Source organism: Microtus pennsylvanicus, chromosome 10, assembly GCF_037038515.1.
Source record: "Microtus pennsylvanicus isolate mMicPen1 chromosome 10, mMicPen1.hap1, whole genome shotgun sequence".
NCBI classification, from domain to species: Eukaryota; Metazoa; Chordata; class Mammalia; order Rodentia; family Cricetidae; genus Microtus; species Microtus pennsylvanicus.
This window is the reverse complement of record NC_134588.1, coordinates 29,954,334-29,981,201: the sequence shown is the minus strand read 5'-3', so window position 1 is coordinate 29,981,201 and position 26,868 is coordinate 29,954,334. Positions and strand designations below refer to the sequence as shown.

General features: G+C 40.8%; 1 protein-coding gene across 3 annotated transcripts in view; it reads left to right on the top strand.

The window, feature by feature from the left end:
* Ppp1r12b (protein phosphatase 1 regulatory subunit 12B) overlaps positions 1-26,868 on the top strand; it is a 215,841-nt gene that overhangs the window by 103,907 nt on the left and 85,066 nt on the right. For all 3 annotated transcript variants that reach the window (XR_012912055.1, XM_075988054.1, XM_075988055.1), the window contains 5 exons: positions 14,235-14,325; positions 19,428-19,631; positions 21,526-21,709; positions 21,791-21,903; positions 23,671-23,712. Coding sequence is in view for 2 of the 3 variants with exons in the window: in XM_075988054.1 (XP_075844169.1) it covers positions 14,235-14,325; positions 19,428-19,631; positions 21,526-21,709; positions 21,791-21,903; positions 23,671-23,712 (634 nt within the window). In the remaining variant the exon portion in view is untranslated. The remainder of the gene's footprint in view (positions 1-14,234; positions 14,326-19,427; positions 19,632-21,525; positions 21,710-21,790; positions 21,904-23,670; positions 23,713-26,868) is intronic.

The window sequence follows — 26,868 nt, the reverse complement described above, 5'->3', positions numbered from 1 at the left end:
TCCTCCTCCTTCTCTTCCTTTTGAGTACACACTTGTTTAAAAGACAAGACTCTATTCCCCAGCACAGCAGAAGCTCTTGTGACAATTTCCCAATTCCTCAGTCACTCCAGATGAGGGAGCAGCCACCTGCCACTCAGAGCTCGTATCAGCCATGTTTGTATGGTTAATTTCCTTCCGATGAAGTCGTTCTTTTTTCAGACCTACATGTGGTTAGTGACCGAGATGTTGTGCCTTGACTTTTTTCTCCTCTACCAGTGTGTCACACTACTGCTTCCACACTGAGATTTTTCCTTCTTTTCTTCTTTTTTTCTTAAGTTTTTTTCTGTTAGGGAGGAGGTTGCAAGGAAGAGGGTGGATATGAAGGGATGGGGAAATGAATGGGATTGAGATGCATGATGTGAAAGACACAGAGAATAAATAAAAAGAAAGTTAACAAAAGAAAATAGTTTTTAAATTTAAATATATTTTGTCTGTATTCTTCCCCTCTTCCAAGTCCTTTCTCCCTCCCAGCCCGCCCAACTTTTAAGTTCTTTCTAAACCATAACCCAATACCACAACAAAACCAAACACAAAAAGAATTAAAACATACTAAACTGTAACCAAAGTTACACACAAAAATGTAGAGTCTATTTTACGTTAGTCAAATACTCCTGAATATGAGCCCTACCCTAGAGTGATTGATATACCCACTGTCACTCTATTGGGGAAAACTGGTTTTTCCTCTCCCAGCAGGTGTAAGTGACAGTTCAATTGTTGACCTTTACCCTAGTGGCTAGGGTTTCATTCATTCATTCTTAAAAAATAAAATAAGAGAAAACAAAAACTATCACATTGAAGTTGAACAAAACAAACCACCAAAATAAAAAGAGTCCAAGAGAAGGTTGAGATCCACTCGTTCACACACTCAGGAGCCCCATAAAAACACTAAACTGAAAGCTATAATTCATATGCAGAGAACCTGGTGCAGACCCGTGTAGGCCCTGTGCTTGCTGCTTCAGTTTCTGTGAGCTCATATGAGTTCTGCTCAGTTGATGTAGATAGCCTTGTTCTCCTGGTGTCCTCCATCCCCTCTGGCTCTTACTGTCTTTCCACCTCCTCTTCTTTCAGGGTTCCCTGAGCTCTGAGGGGAAGGGATTTGATGGCGAGATCTCATTTAGGACTTGAATGTTCTAAGGTGTCTCACTTTCTGCACAGTGTCTGGCTGTGGGTCTCTATATTTGTTCCCATCTGCTGCAGCAAGAAACTTCCCTGATGATGGCTGAACAAGGCAGTGATCTATGAATATAGCAGAATATCATGAGGAGTCATTTTATCACTACTTTTCTTTCTTTAGTAGACCATTATTATTTGGTTTTACCATAGGTTCCTGGGCTATCTAGTCTCAGGTTCTTGATGATACCAAGCAGTGTTGGATATAGGTTCTATTTTGTAGAGTGGGCCTTAAGTCAAATCAGTTATTGATTGGTTACTCCCATAAGCTTTGTGCCATCATTGCCCTAGCTCATTTTTTGGGAAAGTACACCATTGTAGATAATGGTTTGGGGCTGGCTTGGTGTTTAATCTTCTCTTTTGAGCGTGTGCAGAATATGTTCCTGTACCAAAGATGCTGAAACATAGAAGAAAAGGCTCCACTGTAGACACCAGCTTGACATCTCTGTCTTCAATGAGTTGTGCTTGTCTTGGCTACAGCCTGGGTTGTTTGGAGATTCCCATGGGCCCCATTGATCAACAACTCAATTAGATGTAACCCAGTTCCAGTACTGGAAGCTTCATTTGGTGACAAGAGATGGCCAACTGGCTCTCTTTCCCCATTATTTGATGGTTTCATTTAGATCACCTTAATATATGTATATATTTTAGGGAGTTTCTACTGTATTAGGTTTTCATACTATCCCTCAAATGGCCCTTAATTTTAGACATCTCTTCCTGTGTTTCCTCCCACAGACCCCATCTCCCTCCCCCTCCCCACTTGATCATCCCATTCCGGCCCACCATCCATCCATAACTATCTTGGTTTCCTTTCCCAATGAAATCCTCGGGTTCCTATGACTCAGTAGTTCTCAACCTATGGGTCACAAACCCTTTGGGGGGGGGTCAAGTGACCCTTTCACAGGGGTCATATATCAGATACCGTGCATATAATATAAGGCTTAGGATGTTGAACATTTCTTTAAGTGTTTCTCGGTCATTTGAATTTCTTCTATTGAGAATTCTCTGTTTATATTGTGTTATTTGTTTCCTTGATATGTAGTTTCTTGAGTTCTTTATGCATTTTGGATATTAGTCCTCTCTCAGTTGTATAGTTGGTGAAAATTTCTTCCTGTTCTATAGGCTGTCCAAATGACGTGTCCTTTGCTATCAGTTTCATGAGGTCCCACATGTTAACTGTTGATCATAGTGCCTGTGCTAGCAGTGTTCTGTTCAGAAAGCCTTTTCCTGTGCCAACAAGAGCGTCTTCCTTTTAAATCTGCTGCTGACTTTTTTGTTCCCTAGCTCCAGGCTGAAGCCAGAGTTCTCTCCACAGTGATCTTTTCTGTCACAGTTCTTAGGACTGATTTGACCAACTAAATGGTGTGCTGTTGCCTTCTGTCACTGCATTGTGAACTATTGCTTTTTATAGCATTTTCTTTATATCACAGAGCCTAATACATAGATGTTAGATCAATGTTTTTGGTTTTGTTTTTTGTTTTTGTTTTTTAAATAAAATTGTAGTAATCTTTCCTGCCCTTAAGGTGGCAGCAGAGGAATGTTAGTCGATCTACATGGCTGTATGTATGACCTCGAATATTCTAGTCTGTGTTTGAGTTAAATTTCTTTTTTCTTTTTTATGGCTTATTTAACTTTATTTTATGTGTATTTGTGTGAAGGTGTCAGATCCCCTGGAACTGGATTTTCAGACAGTTGTGAGCTGCCATGTGGGTGTTGGGAATTGAACCTGGGTCCTTGGGAAGAGCAGTCAGTGCTCTTAACTGCTGAGCCAACTCTCCAGCCCTGCCTTGGGTTAATTTTCAAATGAGCACATCTTCCATATTCTTTTTTTAAAAAATATTTATTTATTATGTATACAATATTCTGTCTGTGTGTATGCCTACAGGCCAGAAGAGGGCACCAGACCCCATTACAGATGGTTGTGAGTCACCATGTGGTTACTGGGAACTGAACTCAGGACCTTTGGAAGAGCAGGCAATGCTCTTAACCTCTGAGCCATCTCTCCAGCCCTTCTATATTCTATTTTAAGTGTTTTAATATAGAAAATGCAAGTAGCTCCTACCACATGAAAGCCCATTGTGAATTTTCTGGTACTTCTTCAGAGGACAGCAACAGGTACAGGGTAAAACGCTCCCTGAATTGTAAGCAAGAAGCCTGCTTTACCTTTATACAAAGCAGTTGATGCCTTCATAGGCAGGCTATGTGACCTCTTTAGTCTGGGTTTCTCCACTGGCTAACTTACGAAGTTGGGGAATATATAATAGTATTAAATGTCAAAAATATGGGATTCTAAGTTATCATAGATGTCTAATGAACATTTATGTGTGTGGTGTTGTATAGGTATAGTAGGAAAGGGATATTCCATACCTTGTACTCTCAGTATTGGGGATCTCTAATATACTCATTATCTCCTTTAGTTCAACATTGTGTTCTAGCAAATATCAGGATTTCAGATAAAAACAAGGTGAATGATGAAGGATAATATAGCTAGAATGGGCTTCATGGAGGTGGAGTTTGAATCAGTTTTTAAATATATGAAAGGATTAAGTAGACTTAAAAGTTAATGATTTTAAAAGTTTATTTATGCCCAGACCCTCTTTTCTCCCATAGTATATGTAAGAATTAAAGTTCAGATAGATTAAAGAGTTTTCAAAATAAGTATGAAAAAGCAAGGATTTAAAATCACACATTTAAGACTCCACTGTCATTCTTTGACTTAGCAGCATCACACAAAGGCATCTAAGAGCTTAAGCTTGGGTGGATCATTCTATACCATGAGCTTGTAATACAAGAAGCATGATGATCAGTTCTCTTGGCATCTTTATTTATTTTATTTTTTTTTTTTTTTTGGTTTTTCGAGACAGGGTTTCTCTGTAGCTTTGGAGCCTGTCCTGGAACTCCCTTTGTAGACCAGGCTGGCCTCGAACTCACAGAGATCCGCCTGCCTCTGCCTCCTGAGTGCTGGGATTAAAGGCGTGCACCACCACCGCCCAGCTCTCTTGGCATCTTTAAAGGGACCATAATACTTCAAGGAAATGAGTATTAGGGGAGCTGTCACTTCTGAAAACATGGCAAATGGAAACTTTCTATCTTCTTTCAAATCTGGTGGGAAATAAAGGGCTTCTGCGAATCAAAGGAGAAGTTGCCAAGCACAGACAGTTTTAGGTGAGGATGCCTATAAGAATTTTAACTTTGGCAGAGTTCTGGAGCACTGACATGTAAATAACATGTAGTGATGCCTCAGGGATCCTTCAGGAACCAAATTCATTATAATGAAGCCAATGGTGTTTAAAACAACTCTTGTCACACATAATTCATAAATTATGGGAAGCAAAACCACAAGTTAGCTCTCTGACAGCATACTCTGCACAGACATGCTTTGACCTTGGAGGCACACTTCTTTCTCATCTTAGGACTCACCTCTGGTCCCACACTGTGCTCTGACGTTACCAGTCTCACCGTTTTTAGCTGCTTGTTGGTCTTGGAAAAGCCATCTAATTTCACTTTATCCACTTCCGAGCGTCTTGCTCACTCTTCAGCCTACTAAAATAGAAATTCTGCTCCACCTGCCAGTCGAGTGACCTTGCTCTGGCAAAGGCCATGCCCTCAATGATTTGATTCCATGGTCATCTCATCTTTTACTTTGAACTCTCAGAAGCACTTTATAAAGTTCACTGCTGTTTTTAAAAGTTGTCATAGCCTCATATCATTCTTTCCTGGCTCTCTTTGCCATTCTAGTTCCTTCTTTGTGTCTTTTCAGTTCCTGTCTCTTTTGTAACATGCAAACATCTTCCCTTGTCTTCCCAGGTTCTCCATCTTTACCAGTGGCCTCAGCTGTCAGAGTTTTCTCCAGGGTCTCTTAGTGCTCTTCACAACGCGTGTAAAGCAAAGGGAAGTTCTTGGCTTGCTTGCCTGACACGCCCTTGTTTTCCTTCCCCTCTGCCTATTCCCCTTATTTCTTGACCTGTTTCAAGTATCACTACGGGCATTTCTCTTAGGGTTCTCAGGTCCCCTTGAGAAAAAGGGTAGCAGCAAACCAGACTAAACGATATATCCCTCTGGCCTTTAAAACAGAGAAAGTTTCTTTTTTTTTTTAAATGTTATCCTGCATATGTACTACCAAATTGAGAAATTCAGAGATCAAACTAGAAGAGTTTGCTGACAGAGGACCAAAGCAAACACTTGCCAGAAGCCTTTTCCTTCTTAGCTCACTTTACCCTGTGAGCAAGTCTTCTCTTTTTCATTCTGTCTGGGGTGTTACCTAGTGGTGGAGTACCTGCTTGGCATGTACAAGGCCCTGAGTGTGAGGCCTATACAGCCAAAGCCAACATTCCTTCCATTCTGCCCTCTCTGCCATCTGTAGTGCTCCCTGTTAACAACGCAGGCCTGTGAGTCATTGGACCTATGGCTCTCTTGCCCCCTTCCTTCTCCTCTCTCTCCAAGTTTGTGTTCTGCAGATATGGCCAGGTCCTGCTTCAAATCAGAGACTATGCCCCACAAAATGCCCCCCTCTTTTTAAAGGAAGCCTCTTACTCCTTAGGTTCTGATCATTGCTCTCTTGTGGTGTTTCATCCCTTAGCCCCTCAAAGAACATCAGGTTTTCTCTCCAGAAGAATCTTTGCCATTTTTGCTCTTAAATTCTAATTATCACTGTCTACATCATCTCCCCTAAGATCCTGCTCAAGATCAGGCCTTCTTCATTTTTATATATAGTGTCCAGGGTAAGTAAAACAAAAGGTAAGATGGGAGAAAATGTCCAGAAAGAATGGATGACCCACACACTACCAGCTAAACTAAGAAGTCATAAATTACCAAATGAAAAGGAAATTATGCATAGTAAGGCACATAACTGCACTAGCCCAGATTCCATGTTTCATGCAGAGCCTTAATTCCTCCCACAAATTGTTGGGAGTACTCATCACAGAGTAGGCACAGTGCTGTCTGCTAATGTTGTAGTGACAGAGAATAATGCCTCACTCTTAGGACTTCAGAGGGGGAGTTAGCATTGGATGGATGGAGCACAGGATCTCTGTTCACTAGACTTAAGCTCACCATTGAAATCTACAGTGGGGGACAGTGGCATTTGGCATGTGTTGGAGGACACCTGTGCTTTCCATGTGATTACCAAGTATAGTCCATAAAACTTTAGATGTAAAACACAAACCCTGTTGTATATGGTAGGTCTCAAACTTGGGACAGGTCTGGCTAATTGAGGTACCTATTAATTAATATGTCAGAGTGGACTCTGGCCGCCAGTCTACCTCGGCCTCTGCCTATTACAGAGTCCTTCTGGCTGGCATCCCTCACAGGCACAGGGACTGGGCCGAGCAGTCCTTCCCCCAACTGTCTTCCCTATATAACTCAGCCATTTTGACGTCTTGGTTGCCACTGTTGGTTCCTGCTCTGCAGGTGCTTGGCTCCTGGCTCTGTTCTCCCCTTCCCCTCACACAGCCCATCCAGCCTGCCCCGTCATGTTCACTGTGGACTCTGCCGGATGCCTCTGCCTCTCCCTGTGCTCTCTCTTCTATCTGTAATAAAAACTTCAAACTCTTAGGAGCAGTCATGTCCTCTATTTATTTATTTATTTATTTATTTATTTATTTATTTATTTATTTATTTATTTATTTATTTTGTTCAGTGTGTGTTTTACTACTTAAAATGGTCCTTTGTAGATTAAAGGTCAGTTGTTTCTTTCTTTCTTTTTTTTAAAGACAGAGTCTTATTCTAGTGCAGGGTAGTTTTGAACTTGTGACAAGACTTTTGCCTCTCTTGTGCCCCAGTGCTGAGATTATAAGTGTGAGACACTACATCTGGCTTGATTGTTTTTGTAAAATCTAAAACTTTTTAACTATTATCCCACAATGACCATATTTTAATAAAACAACTGATATTCTCACCACCGGCAAGACTATTGTTAACACCTATACATATTTTATTTAAGTCATGTTATATATGTTTTTTCTTGTAAAGATTATTAAACATTTTAAGTATGTAACCTATCTATCCTCTGACAAGATATCCCAGTATCCTGCTAGATTTGCCTCAGTTCTTTTAAAATAAAACATTAACAATGTGTTAAGTACTTGTGAGTCTCTCTCTTTCCTGCTTTTCCTTGACTCCCACTGTAGAAGTAGCCCAGTTCTGAATTTGATATTTGTGATTCTCAAGCTTGTTTTTACTATTGTTATTACTCATCTCTTTACACACACACACAATGCTTTTTACATGCTTTTATATTTTACATATGTTGAATCATTCCTGACATTCTGAAACCTATTTTCTCACAATGTTGTCTTTTTACACTTTTTAAAATTTATTTTTCAGTTGATTTTATTGAACTATACATTTTTCTCCGCTCCCCTCCCTTCCTCTCCTCTCCCCTTCAACCCTTTTCCAAGGTCCCCATGCTCCCAGTTTACTCAGGAGATCTTGTCTTTTTCTACTTCCTATGTAGATTAGATCTATGTATGGTTCTCTTAGGGTCCTCATTGTTGTTTAAGTTCTCTGGGATTGTGAATTGTAGGCTTTTTTCCACTTTAAATGTTTGTTTTAGTTCATTACACAATTATACTATGATCCATTATTTTCTATGCTAATGGACATTGAAGTGCTTTCTCTCTTTATCTCATAATACTAATGATAACACTGCTGTGTGTACTCTTATCCATATTCCCTTGTATAAATATGCAATAGTTTCTCATGGGTAGTTCTTCCTAAATGGGAATTGGGAGTCTAAATGGTATGTGCATATTTCTCTCTTGTTTATAACTGGGTTATATTTGAAACATTCTGTTAGGTTTTTCATTTTTTGCCCATTAAAGAAAGATAAATACTTTCTCTCTGTTTTAAGCTGACATTTTCTAGCTACTAGTGAAACATTTTGTCTTTTGTTCACAGACTTTTCTGGATTTCTGTTTCTTTAATTTTCTTGAATATGTATTTTGGTGATTTGACATTATTTTGTTGTTTTAGTTGATTAAGTTCAGCTGTTTTCTCTTGTTTATCTGTAATCTTTTTAGTTTATCTTGTAATGGTTATGTAAATTTTATCATATAAATACTCCATAATTTATTTGCCATCTTCCTTTTGAGTTGCCAGGCAGTATTGGCGCACGCCTTTAATCCCAGCACTTGGGAGGCAGAGGCAGGTGGATCTCTGTGAGTTTGAGACCAAGCCTGGTCTACAAAGTGAATTCCAGGGCAGCCAGAGCTATTACACAGAGAAACCCTATGTAATAAAGAAAAAGAAAAAAAATAAGAAAGAAAAGATTTGATTTATTTCTGTATGTATATTATATGTTGGCTTTCTTAAGAGTCAAACAGTGATGATACCCTGCTCTATTCTGCATTCAGTGATAAGTGTTGGAGACAGTTGGTCAGGTCTCGATGGTATAGCCTGTAGATGTGCAGAAGAGCAGCATGCCCTGGCCTTGTTGGCACACGAATCTGTCATTCTTGGCATCACTGTCACCTGCTGTGACCAGTGAACTAATTGTAAAGTGACCTACATAAGTAAAGCACTGGCATTTGTGAAAGTGGCTTTGGCTCTGAACACTGGCATGTTTCTTATTGAGCAAATGTTCAGAAGAAGGAGAACTCAAGATTATACACTACTAACTGAAGGTAGGTCACAAACAATAGTCATGTTGACTGTGTACAGCAAAAAGGATTCTCTGAGCTTAGGTTAGTGCTGTAGAACTTGGAGGCTAGAATTAGGTATCTGCAGAGTTTCTCTGTGAATGGCCAGGTAATAAACATTTAAGGCTTTGTTGTGTCTGCTCCATGTCTGCAGTGCAGTGTGGCAGCAGTGGGTTCATCTGTGACTGCCTGAACACTGTAGGGGGACACAAAATTAATTTTCTGGCCATTTACTCCTAGGATGTGCTTTATTCAAGGGCTGGAGTCGATAGTGTTGACATTTAGGGCCAGATAATTCTGCCTTTCCCATGGAATGGGACATGTAAAATTCTCACTGATAGCACCGGTCTAGAAGATTTGGAAATGCCCCCCTCCTTTCTTCTTTCTGTATCTGTCTTTCTTTTCTCTTTTTGGTTACTGGAGTGATAGTGTGGGTTCCTTTCTTGAACTTCAGCTCTGATATCAGTGTTGAATTAGAGTCCACAATGGCACATAATCCTTAGAATGCAGGTATACTAACCTGTGAGATCAGATCATACCTTAATATATAGCATATGCTAGTGTGCTGGTCAGTTATTTGTCCAGTTGACACAAACCTAGACTGGGAAAAGGGAGCCTCAACTGAGGAATTGCTCCCATCAGATAGGCCTGTAGACATGTGTGTGAAACATTTTTCTGATTGATGAGGGCCTGTCCCACTGAAGACAATGCCACCCCAGGGCAGGTGGTTCTGGGCTGTATAAGAAAGGCAGATGAATGAAGGCCTGGTAGCAAGCCAGTAAGCACCATTCCTCTGCAGCCTCTGCTGTAGTTCCTGCTTCAGGGTTCCTGCCCTGGGATGGTAGACTGTAGCCTGTGAGCTAAATAAACCTCTTCCTCCCCAAAGTTGCTTTTGGCCAGTGTTTATCCCAACAGCAGAAAGCAGACTTAAATGTGGAAATCTTTCTGATCTCAGGTAGCTTCTCACCTGAGAAGTGTTTGTCTTTGCATTCCTGTCATGTATTCTTTTTATCTGTCTCTTTTCCTCTCTTGGTGTGTGCCAGCTGGCTGGGCCCAAGCCTCCAGTGAGGCAATATTTACAGCTCACTTGGGTGGATGCTGCAGCTAGGGTAGCCCAAGGGCAGATGAAATAGCATCCAGAATGGGAATGCTGCACCTCTCTGCACTGTCTTCTTTCAAATAAGAAAGAATTCTCTTCCTTCCTCCTCTGTCAAATGACAAGAAGTATTGATTGATTTGGTACAGTATATAAAATATGCATATAATGGAGTGGTATTTTGGGAACTATTAGCAGCATTGGCTTGCTGAGCCCCAAGATTTTACCCTCCTCCCTTTTCCTTTTCCTCCTTCCCAGTAGCAGCTTCTTAGCAAATTGCAAGCTCTGCCTCTGGCTTGCTGGGTAGCAGTGGCAGTGCAGGCTTTCTCTAGTTTCCAAGGGAGACGAGTGCTGAGCCTGCAGTGCTTCCCAGAAGCCACTACCTTTCTTGCTGTTCATCTCCATGCATGCCTTGACCTTCATTCTGCTATGCAGACCTGCACAAGGAGGTAACACTCTATTTTCTTGGTGTTCTCTGTGTCGAGGGGGGCAAAGGGAAAGCCAGGTGGTATGGGCAAAGGCATATGGACACAGCAGAGAATAAATACTGAAATTAGAAAAAAAAAAGTCGCTCTGAGATACTCTGATCTATGAACATCTTTCTGTTTGCTGTGCCCATGAATACCCTGAAGGTGGGAGCTCTGGAACTAGCTCGTAAAACTAAAAATTACTACATATAAAAGCATAAGGTTATAGTAATATTGCCAATGGGAAGCACAGAACAAAAATGAGAACTTGGAGAAAAAAATGTAATCAATTGCCCTCAAACACTCTGTCTTTATGAATTCTGTTAGGTGTGTGTTATACACATTTAAGGAGAGAGCTGAGAATATGCCTTTTCAGTATATGCTCAGGACTCCAGAGCTGTGCTTCTGAGTGTCATAGTCAGTGCTCCTGTGTGACTATTTAAGTCTAGTGACAAAGTTCAGAGTGATGTCCTCTCTTACACCAGCTACGTTTAAAATAGTAGCTACATAATGACTACTGGCTTCTGTATTAGACTGAATATTGAACATTTCCATTGTTATACAAAGTCCCATTGGAGGAACTAAAGAAAGAGACCCATAGAATATGGGAAACTTTGTATACTCAACATCTGAATCACGAGTTCTGAATCTGTGTATTTAACCAACTCTGGCTTGAAAATATTCAGGAACAAAAAATATATATATCTGTATTTAACATGAACAGATAACTTTCTCTTGCCATTCCTTAGCTAACATCACATAATCACCAGTTTCTTAGCACTTACATTTTATTGGGCAATGGATGTTTTACGGTGTATATTTAAAGAGGATGTATAAAATATTTGTAAATTCTATATGATTTTATATAAGAAGCTTGAGCACTCATGACTTTGGGCATGAGAAGGGGTGCTGGACCCAATACCCCTGGAATATTTAGCGATTACTGTATTTGGCCAGACAAATGAGTAGACTTTTAGCAAGAAGGACTTTTGTCTACAGTCAGCATAAATATGGATTCACTATGGTTACAGATGACTGAAGTCTTTACCTACGTCTTTATTTTGTGACTGAAAATACTAACATCCTAAGAGATTGAAGAAGAACCCAGCAGTCTTTTTCACTCTTGTTCTATAGTGTTGGCCTCCCATTCCATCCTACATCAGGTAACAGCTGACTGCGGAGCCAGTTGTATCCTCCAGAGAAGAATCTAATCCCTCAGGTATTTTTATGGTTTGTTCACAGCAGTCTTACAACATACTGAGGGCAACTTCTGTTAAATGTAAAAGCCAGACTGTTCGGTACGGCAAACTAGGGAGATGTCAGGATGCGAGGAAGGCCAGGCGAGACACCTCCATCTACTCACTCCTGCTGCTCCATTAATCTCTGTAGCTGGAGTGTCATCGTGCTTTGGGAAAGAAACAAATGTTTTCACTGTTGAATGAAGTAGGGCAAGTTCAGGGTGCAGGAGAAGCATCGTGGTAATGTCTTTTGGTGATGACCTTGTGATCTTGACTATTTTAGTTATCATCTCTACCCAGAATCTTAGAGCTAGATCAAATTTTGAAGTCCTTTAGGCATTGGTCTGCTAAAAATAGCTACTAAAATGAGCAGTGGTGGTGCAAGCCTTTAATCCCAGCACTCAGGAGCACAGGCAGGCGGATCTCTGAATTCAAGGACACCTGGTCTACAGTGTGAGTTCCAGGACAACCAGGGCTACACAGAGAGACCCTGTCTCAAAAAACAAAAGGAAAGAACGTGAAAAGGAAAATAAATGCTATAGAAATTAGGCTTTATTATAAGGATTTTATGAAAAATTGTCTGCTACCAAATTAAAAAAGAGAGAGAATTCCCTGAAAAACAGAATATATTTGTTTTAAAAAGAAAATATATAAATAAGTCTATTACGGAATTTGAATATTTTATTTAAAAGTTTACTCCAAAGAACACTAGCTCGGGTAAATTTTATTGGTGAACTTTTTAAATTATGTAACTGAAATCATACATATTACCATTACAGAAAATAGGCCAGGAGAGAATACTTCCAACACACATACCCTTAACTCACAAAGCTGGCCACTATACCTCGAGAAGAGAAAAATCAAAAGTCACATTCCTTTTATGACTGTGAATGTAGAAATCTTGGTGTGTGTGTATGTGTTTGAGACAGGGTTTCTCTAACAGTCCAGGCTGACCTGGAACTTGCTCTGTAGACGAGACTGGCCTTGAACTCACAGAGATCTGCCTGCCTCTCAAGTGCTGGGATTAAAGGTGTGTGTCACCACTGCCCAGCTGAGTAAATAGTAGTGATAAATTTTAAAGTATTACTTAAATAGTAGTAATACATTTCTGGGCTGGGGAGTGGCTGAGCTGGTAAAATGTTTGCCACGTAAACATAATGTCTTGGTTTTGGACCACCAGTGCGAAGACTGAGTACAGCAGCATGACAGGAGTCTAGCACTGGGGAGGGAGAGATGGACAGCTCCCCGGGGCTGGCTAGCCTAGTGTAGCTGAACCTATGAGCTTCAGGTTCAGTGCAGAACCTTGTCTCAAGCAAAGTAAAGTGGAGGGTGATGAAGAAAGCCACTTGTCACTGACTTCCGGCCTTCACACCCACCTGGAAGTGCACACATGTCCGCACATTTACATCTTGAGCTGACTGTGTGGCTCAGTGATAGAGTACTTGACTAGCATGTCTGCACAGGCACAAAAGCAAAAGTAAAATATAAGCACAAAACCTGGGTCCTTTTGTTTGAAACTTTAAGATTTTTAAATAAAAATCAGTGTGATTTTGCTATACAAGCTTGAGGGCCTGAGGTAAGGTCCCCAGCACTCACATAAAAAGCTGTATTGGCACACAACTGTAATCTCACCACTGTGGATGCAGGGAAAAGAGGTTTGCCAGATCTTACTGGTCAGCCAGTCTAGCCAAACCAGGGAGCTCCAGTTTCAGTCAGATTTTATCTCAAAAGATAATGCAGATTAGCTAAGGAGATACCTCCTTGAGTAACAGTGTTTACCACACAAGTGTGAGTATCTATGCTTCTCAAACCCCCAGATCCCACATAAAAAGCCAGATATGTAGTAGTTCATCTGTAATCCAGGTGGTTCTGGTGGGAAATATGAGGTGGAGACAGGAAAAGCTTCTGGACCAATAGCCTGTTATATGCAGTGGTAAGGCAAGCCTGTCTCAAATAAGGTAAAGGTACGGAATGATGTTCAAAGTTGTCCTCTGACCTCTGTACATATGCTGTGGTATGTGTGCACAATGAGATGTGCACTCCTGCACATTAGTGTTCACTTGCGCGTGCGCGCGCGCGCACACACACACACACACACAGAATGATGAAGACACTTGACATCAACCTTTAATCTCCATGTATGTGAACATGTGAAGTGCATGCAAAACCTTAACCTGATTTCTATAAGAATAGAAAGCTTTACTTTAATTTGATGAGAGGTGTCTAAAGAAATTTTACAGCCAACATTCCTTTTAGTGGTAAAGCACTGAGAGCAGGGGCTTACTATCACCCCCTCTCTTTAGCATGGCCTACAGTTCCTGGTCAGAACAGTAAGGTAAGAAAAGAAAACAAAAATTGTAAAGTTAAGAAAAGAAGAAATAAAATTCAGTTCTCTTTATAGATGGCACACTTCTGTATGAGTGGTGATACATTTACACATACTTTGAATGCTGTAAGAGCATTTACTGATGGCTTATAGCATTCTTGCCCTTTTGACCTTTAACGATATTTGTTTTCAGCATGAGGAGTGTCTTCATTCCTGCTGTGCGTGCAGCAAAGGTTTTACCTGCTGTTTTCTCCTCCCTAGGTCTTATCTGACTCCTGTCCGGGATGAGGAAGCAGAGTCTTTACGGAAAGCACGCTCCAGACAAGCTCGGCAGACACGCAGGTCTACTCAGGTAAGTGTGACTTCTTCACACCCCAGTGTTCTTTTGTCTTTCTGCCTTTCCAGTGGAAGTATGTGTTGAAAATATGAAAATGAATGCTTTTGTTCCAGCCACTTCATTGTAACTGTCAGCTGTCTAAGGCTGTACTGTATAGAAGCAGATTTATAACTGTCTCTACCCATTCTCACCTCCGTTCCCCCCAGCTCTGCTTAGGAACTTTAAGAAGCCTTGTAGTCCTCTACACATGGAGAATCTCTAAGGAAATTGATAGCGGTTTGAAAAATGTTAAACATAGAGTTTCCATTTGATTCAGTACACACAGTCTATACTCTTAGATAAATACATGAAAACATCCTCACATAAAAACTTTTATAGAGAATTATATAACAGAATTAGTCAAACTAGCCAAAAAATAGAACTAAGCCAATAATGTACTCCACAATAAGCAGGACTATACTGTTGTAAGTATATGTTTATTAACCAATGAATGAACAAAATATACCATGTCCATACAGTGAAGTATTATTTGGAATTAAAAAGTGAGGTTCCAGGGACTGGAAAGATGCTTCAGCAGTTAGCACTTGTGACTCTTGCAAAGGATCAGAGTTTAGTCCACATCACTCCCACCAGGTGCCTCACAGCTGCCTGTACCCCTAGATCCAGGTGACCTAGCAGCCTTGTCTGGCCTTCCTTGGGCACCTACATACGCATACAGAAACCAACAGACAGACATACCCACAAATAAAAAAATTAAAGTAGTTACAATTACAACATATGTGAACTTGGAGAAAGCATCAAAGTGAAGCAATCCAGGCACAAAGAGCCCATTTGTTAGATGAGTTCCTTGTATAGTATATCCAAAATGGCTCAGCCAGAGAGGTGTGGGGTCAGATTAATTAATGCTTGGGCAGCAGGGAAGAAAAACGGGAGGAGCCTTGTTAGTGGGCGTGGGTTCTTTAGAGCCTTGTTAGTGGGCGTGGGTTCTTTAGAGCCTTGTTAGTGGGCGTGGGTTCTTTAGAGCCTTGTTAGTGGGCGTGGGTTCTTTAGAGCCTTGTTAGTGGGCGTGGGTTCTTTAGAGCCTTGAAAGTGGGCATGGGTTCTTTGGGTGGCGATGAAAATGTCCTGAAAATAGATAACAGTAATAGTTGAAAAACTCGGTGTATTCTAGAAATCATAAGCTCACATATATTGAAAAGAAGAATTCTATGATATATGAGTTATATTTCAGTTACAAAAAAAGGTCTTTTATGGGAGCTGTATAAGCAATTTAGGGAAGAATCTGATATACCTCACACTTTCTTGCAGAGACAGAAGTGGTAGGTAGAGAATGTTTGCCAGACCAGGAAACCTGAAGATGAGTGTGCAAGCTGTTCATAGTAGTCCCACCTGAAAATATCAGGGGAATGGCCTCAGGTTGTAATGGTCAGGAGAGGAGGAAAGACTTTGAGTGTGGTATTGAAGGAGGCCAAGAAAGCCTGTGAAGCAGAATAAAAAGGAACTTGCAAAGTAATGCGAAGAGAACCAGAAAACAGCAGTGGATCCAAAACGAACAAGAAATAAGCATGTAGCAGAAAGGAGACACTCAACAGCTGTAATTAGATGGTACAGAAGTCAAAGGAAAGCCGATGACTGGGAACACTGTGCACAGCAGCACAAAGATTGCTTCTGTCTTTCCCGGCCCTCCCAGAGTGGTTCAGGAATTATGCCTTCACTTTTGCTTGATGAGTGTGTGTCTATTCTTCCCATAGAATCCATCTTCCATGAAGCTCATGACTATTTTTTTATTCTCATTAATATGCATTAGAAAACTTACCCATTTCTCCAGTTTTAAGTTTATAGTTCAGTGTTATTAATTCCTGTCACCACTGTACAGCTCCAGAACATTCTTCATCCTCCCAAACTGAAACTCTGTATTCATTAAGCAATCACCCTATGCAAGCAAACAGTATTCTGTTTTCTGTCTCTATGAATTTGACTCCTTTGTGAATCTCACGTAAATGAAATCATATACTACGTGTCTCACTTGTTTGGCTTTCTTGTAACATAATGCTAGGCTTCATTCATGTTGTCCATATAGCATCATTTTATTTTTAAGGCTGTATTATATGCCACAATTTGTTTAGCATCCACCTTTGAGTAGACATATGACTACCGTAATAATACCACAGTGCAAATGGCTGTCCACACGTCTCCAGACCCTGCTTTTAGTCCTTTGAGGTATATGCATAGAAATATGGGCTGGCTTGTAAAATAATCCTATTTTTAATACTGAGGAGATGCTTACTGTTCTCATAATAGCTGCCCTCCTTTCCACTCCTGTCAGCACCCACAAGCAGCCTCATTTCTCCAGCTCTCTCCCAATATTTGCTTTATAATTTGGGAATTTTTAATGTAGTAACCACTCTAGTGAATGTGAAGCAGATGAATGGGGATAATTTCTTTTTACATTTTATTTTGTTGTTGTCGTTGTTTGTTTGTGTTTTGAGACAGGGTTTCTCTGTAGCTTTGGGGCCTGTTCTGAAACTAGCTCTTGTAGACCAGGCTGGCCTCGTTCTCTCAGAGATCTACCTGCTTCTGCCTCCCGAGTGCTGAGATTAAAAGCATGCAGCACCACTGCCTGGATACATTTTAATTTTTTTTATGTGGAATGCTACACATGTGGAGGTCAGAGAATAACTTGTGAGAGTCAGTTATCCCTTTCTACCATGTGGGTCCCACATCCCCTCATGTCTTGAGGCTTGGTGGCGTGCACCTTTACTCACTGGACCATTTCAGTAGCCCGCTGATTATATTTCTACTGCCATTTCCCTCAGTGGATGGCAGATAAATAATTAGAATATGCATTCATATCAATATATAATTGAATACATCAATGAGTGAGAAATAATGGTGACTACTCTTAAATGGTTTTAAATTTATTTGTGAAGAGACAGAAAAAGGTAGCTGAAGAAAGACACATAATTAAAAGAGGAAGAGCCAAAGACATATAAGTATTTTAAATGAAACCATGCTTGTAATCCTAACACTTGGAAGGTAGAGGTAGTAGAAGCGAGAATTCAAAGCTAGCCTCAGCTACATAGTGATTTAGAGGTCGGCCTGGGCTACATACATAAAGACCCTGTTTTTAAAATAGAAATCTTATAGGAAAAGACTCAGTAGAGAGAGCCAAGGTCCACGTCAGCCTCCTCAAAATGAGTACATGACTTTTGAAAATATTTTGTTAGATTCCCAAAGGAACCTTGGGTTGCCCAAAGAAAAAATATTCATAAAGCAATCATGCAGCTCCTTAATATTACAAATGATCCAGCCTCTTACTGTTTCTCTCTTTCACTGACCTCATTCTGCTCCCACTCCCTTCACCTTTGCTACACTGAGTCTGCGGACAGGCTCCCGCTAGCTATGCCCTTTACCCTCACTGCCTTCCAGAGCAGCACTTATTGAGGTCAGGGGACAACTTCACATGTTAGTCATTGCCTTCTTGTTTGAGGCAGGGTCTCTGTTCACCACCGAGCATACCAGGAAAACTAGCTTAACAAACTTTTGGGGGCTCTCCAGGCTCTCCTTTCCTTCTCCCCATAGCTGGTTTTTTTTTTTAAAGATTTATTTATTCATTAAGTATATAGTGTTCTGCCTGTATGCATTCCTGCAGGCCAGAAGAGGGCACCAGATCCCACCACAGATGGCCATGAGCCACCATGTGGTTGCCGGGAATTGAACTCAGGACCTTTGGAAGAGCAGGCAGCGCTCCCAACCACTGAGCCATCTCTCCAGCCCCATAGCTGGGTTTTATGTGGGTTTTGGGAACCCAAATTCTGGTCCTCTCAGTCATTTATCTACTGGGCTATCTTCCCATGTCCCAACGCTTCATCTTAACATGTGCATAAGATCATGTGATGATCTTTTTTATGTAATTTATGCTAGATTGAAAGTTTCTTGAAATGGTGCTGGTTTGCTAATTCAGCAAATAAGAGCACTTCCTGCTCTTGCAGAGGACCTAGGGTCACTTTCTAGTGTTTATATAGTGGCTTACAACTACCTGTAATCCAGTTCCAGGAGATCCAGTGCCCTATTTGTATCCTCTGCAGCCTTTTGTATGCACATGGTGCCCATCAACTCAGACAGGCTCACACACATACCTATAACAAATAAATCTTTCTTCAAAGAAAGTTTCTTTAATCACTTGACTTGCCTCTGTAGTTTAACTGCTTGAAGACATCAGTAATTTAAAAGAATGAATAAAACAATGAATAGTTAATATTTTTTTGAGACTGGAGAGACAGTCGTGCAGTGAAGGGTGCTTTCTGACCCCATGTTATCAGGTGACTCACAGCCGTCTATACTCCAGCTTCAGGGGATCTGACACCATCTGGCCTCCACAAAAATTATGCTTGTCTGTATATGCAAGAGCATGTGTTTCCACATAATTTTATAAGATGAAAAGAATGTTATGGATTTAGTACTCAGTGGCTGCCTCCTCTGAGGCTCTGAGAATGTCACTGCTCAGTTGGAATAATCTCAGTCTCTTCTCAGTGCTGTCCTACTCCAAGTCTCTATCATTTAATTGCTTTGCTTTTGTCCTGCTGCTCCAATGATCTCGGGGGAAACATTAATTGTTAGCACATCTCTGTGTGATTCCTAAAGTTACTCAGGAAATGATGTTAGAGGGAAAGATAATATAGTGTTTCAGGAAGTTTTGTTGTTTTAGCCTAACTTTGAATTTTTATGTTTTTGAACCAGATTTTACAAATTTGATTTTTCAAGTATTTACTGTTCAGGGAATTAGAAGGTAACCATTTGATCTTGGGAGAAGGTAAAGTGTACACAAATAATTGAGAACAATTTGCTATAGACCAAATATTATCTATAACAGCAGATTCCACCGTTGACCTATTTTTTTGAAGACCAAGTTGGGAAAGCTAAAGTATTAGTCGCAAGTATACGTAGATTTAGGTCTGAGTTCTCTGCACAGCGTGGTGCTTATTTTAAGCATGTGTTGTTAGAAATGGCCTTCGGCTGCCTCTTGGGAGCTTCATTTGGTTGTTTTGGGGACAGTTTCTCTGCTCAAGAATACCGTGTTAATGTGAAACTATCTTCACCATTTGATATTTTCCCAGGGTGTTACCCTAACAGACCTTCAAGAAGCAGAGAAGACTTTCAGCAGGTCAAGGGCAGAGAGGCAAGCTCAGGAACAGCCTGGTGAAAAGCTTGAAGACCCTGGTGGTCTTGATGGGAACACCAAGAAGCAGGAGCCATCAGCTGCCCCAACAAAGGAAGCTGAGGAAAGCCAGCATTCTGGAGGCAGGAGTCTGGAGGAAGAGGTGAGCTCCTCTTGCTGGCATGCTGTGCACCATAAGCAGGATAATTTAGTGTACTTCCTCAATGGTAGTTTAAGTGCTGGTCTGCCTTGCTTTAGTAAACCATTCCTAAAAGGCACTGTGTTTATAGCTGTCTTCGGTGTAGACCTATGTGGCTGAAAAGATCTGAAGGATTTTGGTTCTTTAAGTGATTTTTTTTTTCTCCTTTGAGAGTTAACTAATGCTTTTGAGTGAATGTCTTTCTATTCTATAGGAGTACATATAGTATAATAAGATGCAAATAAGATCTGTTTTTATGGCAGGCACTGTTATAAGAATTTCAAATATATTAATTGATTTAATTCTCAGGATACCCTTCTGAGATCAGTATTGTTATTCCTGTTTTATAGATGAGGAAGTTGAGTCTCACAGGCTGAGTAACTTACCTTATACTCTACACATGGAGAGGTAGGCCAGTGAGAATTTGAAGACAGGAAGTCTGACCTTCCAGCTTGTTTAACACAGATGTGTTGTTCCCAAAGTCCTGCAAAGCACTCCTAGTGTCATGGTCGGTGCGGGCATGTGTCTCTAGTGGAAGTGGTATTCACAGAGAGGATCAAGGGTACACTTAGGGCAAGCATACTCCTGATTTCAGTTGTAACTGTTGTCTCTATAATTATCATAACCACTCCTTCTCTCTCAAAAGTGTCCCAATGTGAACTGATAAATATGGATACTGTAGCTATGAGAGCAAGGAATCTCTCACTTGTTGGCACTCTTGACTGCTGAGTTCTGTAAACTGATACTATTGTGCATCTTTTTTGTTTTGTTATTTACTAGCTGGACAGTAGTGACGCATGCTTTTAGTCTCAGCACTCGGGAGGCAGAGTCAGGTGGATCTCTGTGAATTCGAGGTCAGCCTGGTCTATAGAGTGCGTTCCAGGACAGCTAAGACTATGCAGAGAAACCCTGTCTTGAAAAACAAAAACAAAAAAGGTTATTGCTGAGTACGGGTTCCTAGATAGTGTTCAAGTCCCTAACACATTATCTAAACCCTCGGCATCCTGTCTAAGGATAGTTTATCCCTGTTTTACTTACAAGTGTGCTGAGGCTCAGAGAAGTTAACTTATTTAAGATCACACAGCTACTACCTGCAGAAGTAGACTTTAGGCCAAGTTCTGTCTGGGCCCAAAACTTGCTTACTTCATTGTTTCTGTCGTTATGGCTCATAAATTAAAAGTATGCAACTTCTACATTGTGAACTTAATTTATAGATACAACTTAGTTTAAGACACAAATTCTTATTTGTCTCTCGAAGAATCTTCAGTTAATTAAGCTAAGGCTAATTGTTCTGTTTTAACTCTCAGAAAGAAAAAATTCGAAGGGGAAATAGAAATTTAAAAAAGCTTTAGGAAAGTGGTAAAGTCATTTGTGGTACAGCCTTGCCTAGTGTGTGCCGGACCTGGCTTTGATGCCCAGAACATGAAGTGAATTCTTCAGTGAGTCATGTACCGTGTTGGTGGAGTGCCCGGACAGTGCAGGAATGGCCACATTTGCTCTCTGTCCGCAGGTCATTGCCACTCTTGTTTCTTCACACTCCTAGCTTTTTATTTCCCATGTACTCTGTCGTTGAGCACCCCACCTTAAAAACAGCAGTGCTTTCCCCATTTTCAAGGTCAAAAGAATTTTTATTAACAATGAGCTATTTAGTGCCCTTTGGTCACTTTAGGAACAGTTTGTCTCAACTGCTGTGGTCATAATGGTATCCTCAGAGTAGGACTCCAGCTGATAGATGCTGATTGAACATCAGTTGTTACTAAGTCCTCTTCATATTAAAAGGCCCATTTTGAAGAAGCCTACTGTCTTGATCCTTTGATGAACTTGACCACCAAAATCTCATCCTGTGGATTATTTCTAGCCTATCTATCGTCGCCTAAGGTGTTCAACGCAACCAGACAAACCCACAACACCTGTGTCTCCTTCTGCATCAAGAACCTTACTCTACACTGGTTCTCATCTACTACGGACAGCTTCAGACCCTGATTCTGAGAATACAGAAACCACCACAAACGCCACAGCTGCAAAGGAAATGGACAAGAATGGTATGTGTAGCTTCAGAAGCCACTGTCCAGTGTGCATGGCCCAGGTTTTTAAGGTCCACCTTCTGTGTTATCTTTGGGCAGAGAAAGAAGGAGCTGATTTGGATGATGAGTCCTCTAACAGGCTGTCTATCCGAGAGAGGAGGCGACCTAAGGACCGGCGAAGAGGCACAGGCATTAACTTCTGGACAAAGGACGTAAGTACATTCGTCTGAGTAGGGCATACCATATCACCTGTGGCTGCCAGCCTCCTTGTTGAGGTCAAAAGAAAGAGCCCCATGAAGTGCCATGATTGTCATAGATATAACAAAGAATTTTACTAAGAAAAAGGGAAGACTCCACAGGTATGGGACTCATTTGGTGTGTTTCTGCTAAGTGCCTAGAGCAGTACTGAATACAAAGATACTCTGTAACGGATAAAGAATTTTGAAAGCTGGAGATTTTCAGCTACCGTGTAAGCAAGTGGATAAATTTGGCAAATTTTAGAAGTTGTTTCTAGGAGTCCTTGAAAGTCATATAGTTGACAGTATCTTAATACTACCTATAAACCAAGGTTTAACTATTGTAGGGTGATAAGAATTTTGAAGGAAGAGACTGAAGAGATTGATCATGGTTAAGATCATTCATTTTTTTCAGAAGAACAAGGCCCAGTTCTCAGTACCCACATGGTGGCTCACAGCCATCCATAACCCCAGTTCCAGGGACCCAACAGGCACACACGGTGCACATACTTGCATTTAGGCAAAACACTCATACATGTAAAGGTAATAAATATTTTCTTTTTCTTTCTTAAAAAAAATGTTTTAAAAAGAATTTCAAAGAGCTTAAAATCTGTTGTCGGGATTTCTGTCCTGCCCGGTTCCCACAATCATTAAGTCCCAAAGAAATCACACAGAGGTCTACATTAGTTATAAACTGATTGGCCCGTTAGCTCAGGCTTCTTATTAACTCTTATATTAGCCCATTATTCTTGTTGCTAGCCATGTGGCTCGGTACCTTATTCAGCGAGGCAGTCACATCTTGCTTCTTCTGAGGCTGGGCCAGGACTGCAGACCAAGCTTTCCTCTTCCCAGAATTCTCCTGTCCTCATTTCCCACCTCTACTTCCTGTCTGGTTACTGACCAATCAGCGTTTTATTAAAATACAGTTGACAAGCTACAAACCATTGTCCCACAGCACTTCACACGGTGCACATATTTGCATTTAGGCAAAACACTCATACTTGTAAAGTGAATAAATATTTTCTTTTTCTTTTTTAAAAAAAAGTTTTAAAAAAGAATTTCAAAGGGCTTAAAAATCTGTAAATTGACACAGGTTTAAAATGAGTCAGTTTTACCTTTCTGTAGGGTAAAGGATCAAATAGAGAACAGGTCCACAGTGCTTACTAAGCACAAACACACAGTACTTCAATGCATTCCCTTTATAACTGCTTCTAACCTTCCCATTCAAGCCTGTTACTGGCATTTTTTAAATGCCAGTACTGTAAACCAGAGGCCCCTGGTTCCTAATGACCCACATGAAAACTAGATAAAACTATGCAGCAAGACAAGAAATTTAGCAATAGTCATCCCTCGTTTCGAACAGACTTGTAGCAAAGATGCATTGCCCTGTCTTAGGACTAAATGGATAGTGTTTTGTTTTTACCGGTGCTGGGGATTGAACTCGAGGCCTTGCAGATACTAGTCAAACAAGCTCTTCACCAATAAGCTGCATTCCTAGACCACAGGGTGACAGTGTTTGACAGAGTGAAATGAAGTCTTGCTTTTTGAAAAAATACCTTTTAACCAACTGTGGTTGGTTTGACATTTTTTACCGTGGTGATATTCCGAAGTCCCCTGCCTGTGGCAGCTGTTGAAAGTGGCAATAGTGGCATCGCTTTCAGTTTTCATTGCCCATGTTTGAAACGCCAGGAGGTGTGATTGACAGGAACTGACCTTTTGTTTTTCCTCCCCTTTCCATTTCAGGAGGATGAAACAGATGTGTCTGAAGAGGTCAAAGAAGCATGGGTAAGTGACACACGGATGACACAGTCCCTTTGGGTTCAGCCTTGCTCCTTGGCACAGGAGATGAGCAGATCTATGTGAATGTGGGCAGAGGGTGAAGATGAGCCTTGCTCTGAGCAGTGTGACAGGGGCTTGTTGGGGCCTCTTTTTCCTGTGTGGTAGCACTGCCATGCTCCTGAACAACTTTCCAGTGCCTACTGTGCTGGCTGCCAGTCATCGGCACCGACGCAGGTGCCACATTTGTCCCTTGAATATTACTGGATTGGATAAGTACTTGGAAATCTTTGGAAGAGAAGTAAAAAGTGATGCCAGTTTCTAATGATTCTCTTCTAACAGAGAGCATAAACCTTGAGGCCATTTAAAAGTTATTTATATTTGTCTTTGAAGTGGGGTAAGCGCCTCACCTCTTTTGTAACTTGACCTTTTGAAGCCTGGCATCCAACTCCTCTTTGCACTGGAAGACCTACACCCACCATCCCTCCTCTGAGCTACTTTTAAACCTCTAAACACTGGGGCATTATTTGCAGGAAAGAGGGAATTTGGTTTTTACCAAATTAATACAAATCTTTGTGCTTTACTTTTCAAAGCATATAAAATGATAGCCTTTTAGTACCATACAGTTTATTATTGTACATTTATTCTCAGAATATATTTAATGATCTTTAGAGAAAATCAATAACTAGTTCATTTTTATCAGTAGAAACATAAGTAACAAGTTTTCATTGTTCTATCTAAATAGATAAGATCCCAAGCGGTAACTGTATTGTCGTATATGTTTGCAACCCCTTATGAGTCCATGGCAGGAGCAGCACAAGTTTTTTGGTTTTGAGGTTGTGTGTGTGTGTGTTCCCTGTTCATGTGTTGATAGACAGGTATGGATGCACATGTTGTATGGAGACCAGAGGTCAATATCAGGTGATTTCTTCAATCACCTGATTTAAGAAAGGATCTCTCACTGAACCTGGAGCTCATTAATTGGGCTAGACAGATTAGTCAGCAAATTCTTTTTTTTTTTTTTTTTGGTTTTTCTAGACAGGGTTTCTCTGTGGCTTTGGAGCCTGTCCTGGAACTAGCTCTGTAGACCAGGCTGGTCTCGAACTCACAGAGATCCGCCTGCCTCTGCCTCCCGAGTGCTGGGATTAAAGGCGTGCGCCACCACTGCCCGGCCTTGGTTAGCAAATTCTGTGGATCATCCTCCTGTCTTCCACCTCCCAAGTGCGGAGATTACAGGTATGCAGTACTGTCTGGCCTTTTTATATAGGTGCTAAGAATCTGACCTCTGGTCCACTTTACTATCTAAGCTATCTCCAGCTACTGTATGATAAATTTAAGGCTAGACTGAGCTATATTGTGAGACCTTGTCTTAAATGTGGGTGGTAATTAATGATAACATGGGTAAGAATTGTCTACTTTGATTGATGTTGAGATTTTATGTAATAAAGATGAATTGGGTTGTTAAGAAATAACACATAAAATCCCTTGAAATCCGAGCAATGGTGGTGCATGCCTTTAATCCCAGTATTTAGGAGGCAAAGGCAGGTGGATCTCTGAGTTTGAGGCCAGTTTGAAAAACAAAACAAAACAAAACGAAAAATCCCCTGGAGCAGAAGTGAGTGAGTGAGTGAGTGAGTGAGTGAGTGAGTGAGTGAGTGAGTGAGTGTGTGTGTGTATGTGTGCGTGTGTGAGAGAGCGAGAGACAGAGATTGTGTGTTTATGTCAGCAACTTTCTAGATCCTTTAAGGCAGTGGTTCTCAACTTTCCTAGTGCTGTGACCCTTTAATATAGTTCCTCATGTTATGGTGACCCCTCAACCACAAAAGTAATTTTGTTGCTACTTCAGAACTGTGATTTTGCTACTGCTATGAGTCATAAATATCTGTGTTTTACAATGATATTAAGCAACCTTTGTGAAAGGCTCATTTAACCCCCAAAGGGATCACGACCCCCAGGTTCAGAACTGCTGCTTTAAGGAGTTTGAAAAGGCTTTTAAAGACAGAAAAGTTCTTTTGGGGAACCATGCTTAAACAGAGAATCTGAGTAATAGATTGCAAAGCCCTGGAAAGGACCATAATCCCTATAGGGTTAATACAGGCCATTGAGAGCCAGGGAATTACAAGGGAAGTTTTGTTGTCATAGAATGTGTTGTTAGTAAAAGCCTTTCTGTGCTAAACTATTTGACACTGGAAAATCCAAGCCCAGGGTACGAAGCAAGAAGAATTAAAATGGTCTTTGATACAGTGCTTCTTAGGGAATTTCATTTTAAGTTTGTTGGATTAAAACTATGGAAAGGACTTTCTGGTTTTGTGTAAGAAAGCATGAACTGTTACGGTTTGACACAGAGGTCATTTGTCAGACTAAAGAATATTCCATTTATCCAATTATTTGTGGCATCTACTAGTGTTTCCCATATGTCAGGTAGACTCCATCTTAATCTCAGCAAACGATAAGCAGCCCAATACCTCTACATGGATACCTTTGCATGTGTGTAGGTAAGCTAGGGTTGGTCCAGGCACTTGCCAGGAGGTGCTGTTTTCCAGTACTACTCAGTTCTGCAAAGGAAAGGCTGTAGATGAGTCGGCCTAGCTGAGGCTGCCTTTAAAAAAAGTCTTATGTTTGCTTGTTCCTTTACTTGTTGTTTGTTTTCCTTCCTGGTGTACTCCTTACTAATGCTAGTAGGCGTTATCCATTTGGGCCCACAAAAGAAATATTTGATGATGACCCAGAATAAATTGCTACAATCCTACCTACAGATAGTCAGTAGTATCTAGTGACTCCTAGGACTCTTAGGACTCTTTCCTATGCCATACTGTCCATCCATTAACAGTAAAGTTGATTTCTCTCTGTAGCAACTGATGTGCCCATCAAAAGAGGGACATTCTGTTGAAGTAGCACCGTAGCTAATCAGTGTGGATACTGTGAGAAGCCAGGGCAGTTCCTTCCTCTCTTATTATTGGTTCATTGAAATTCTCTCTGCTATTGAGGTTGTACTAGCTCCTCTTTCTTTCTAGAGTGGTAATACCTATTGCTTTTAAAGTTGACTCCCCCCAAGACTCTGACATCTATTTTTCAACTGAAATACTATTTATAAGCAATAAAATATATAAATTTAAAAATGCACCATTTGGGGAATCTTGACTTGTAACTACCACCCAGCAGAAT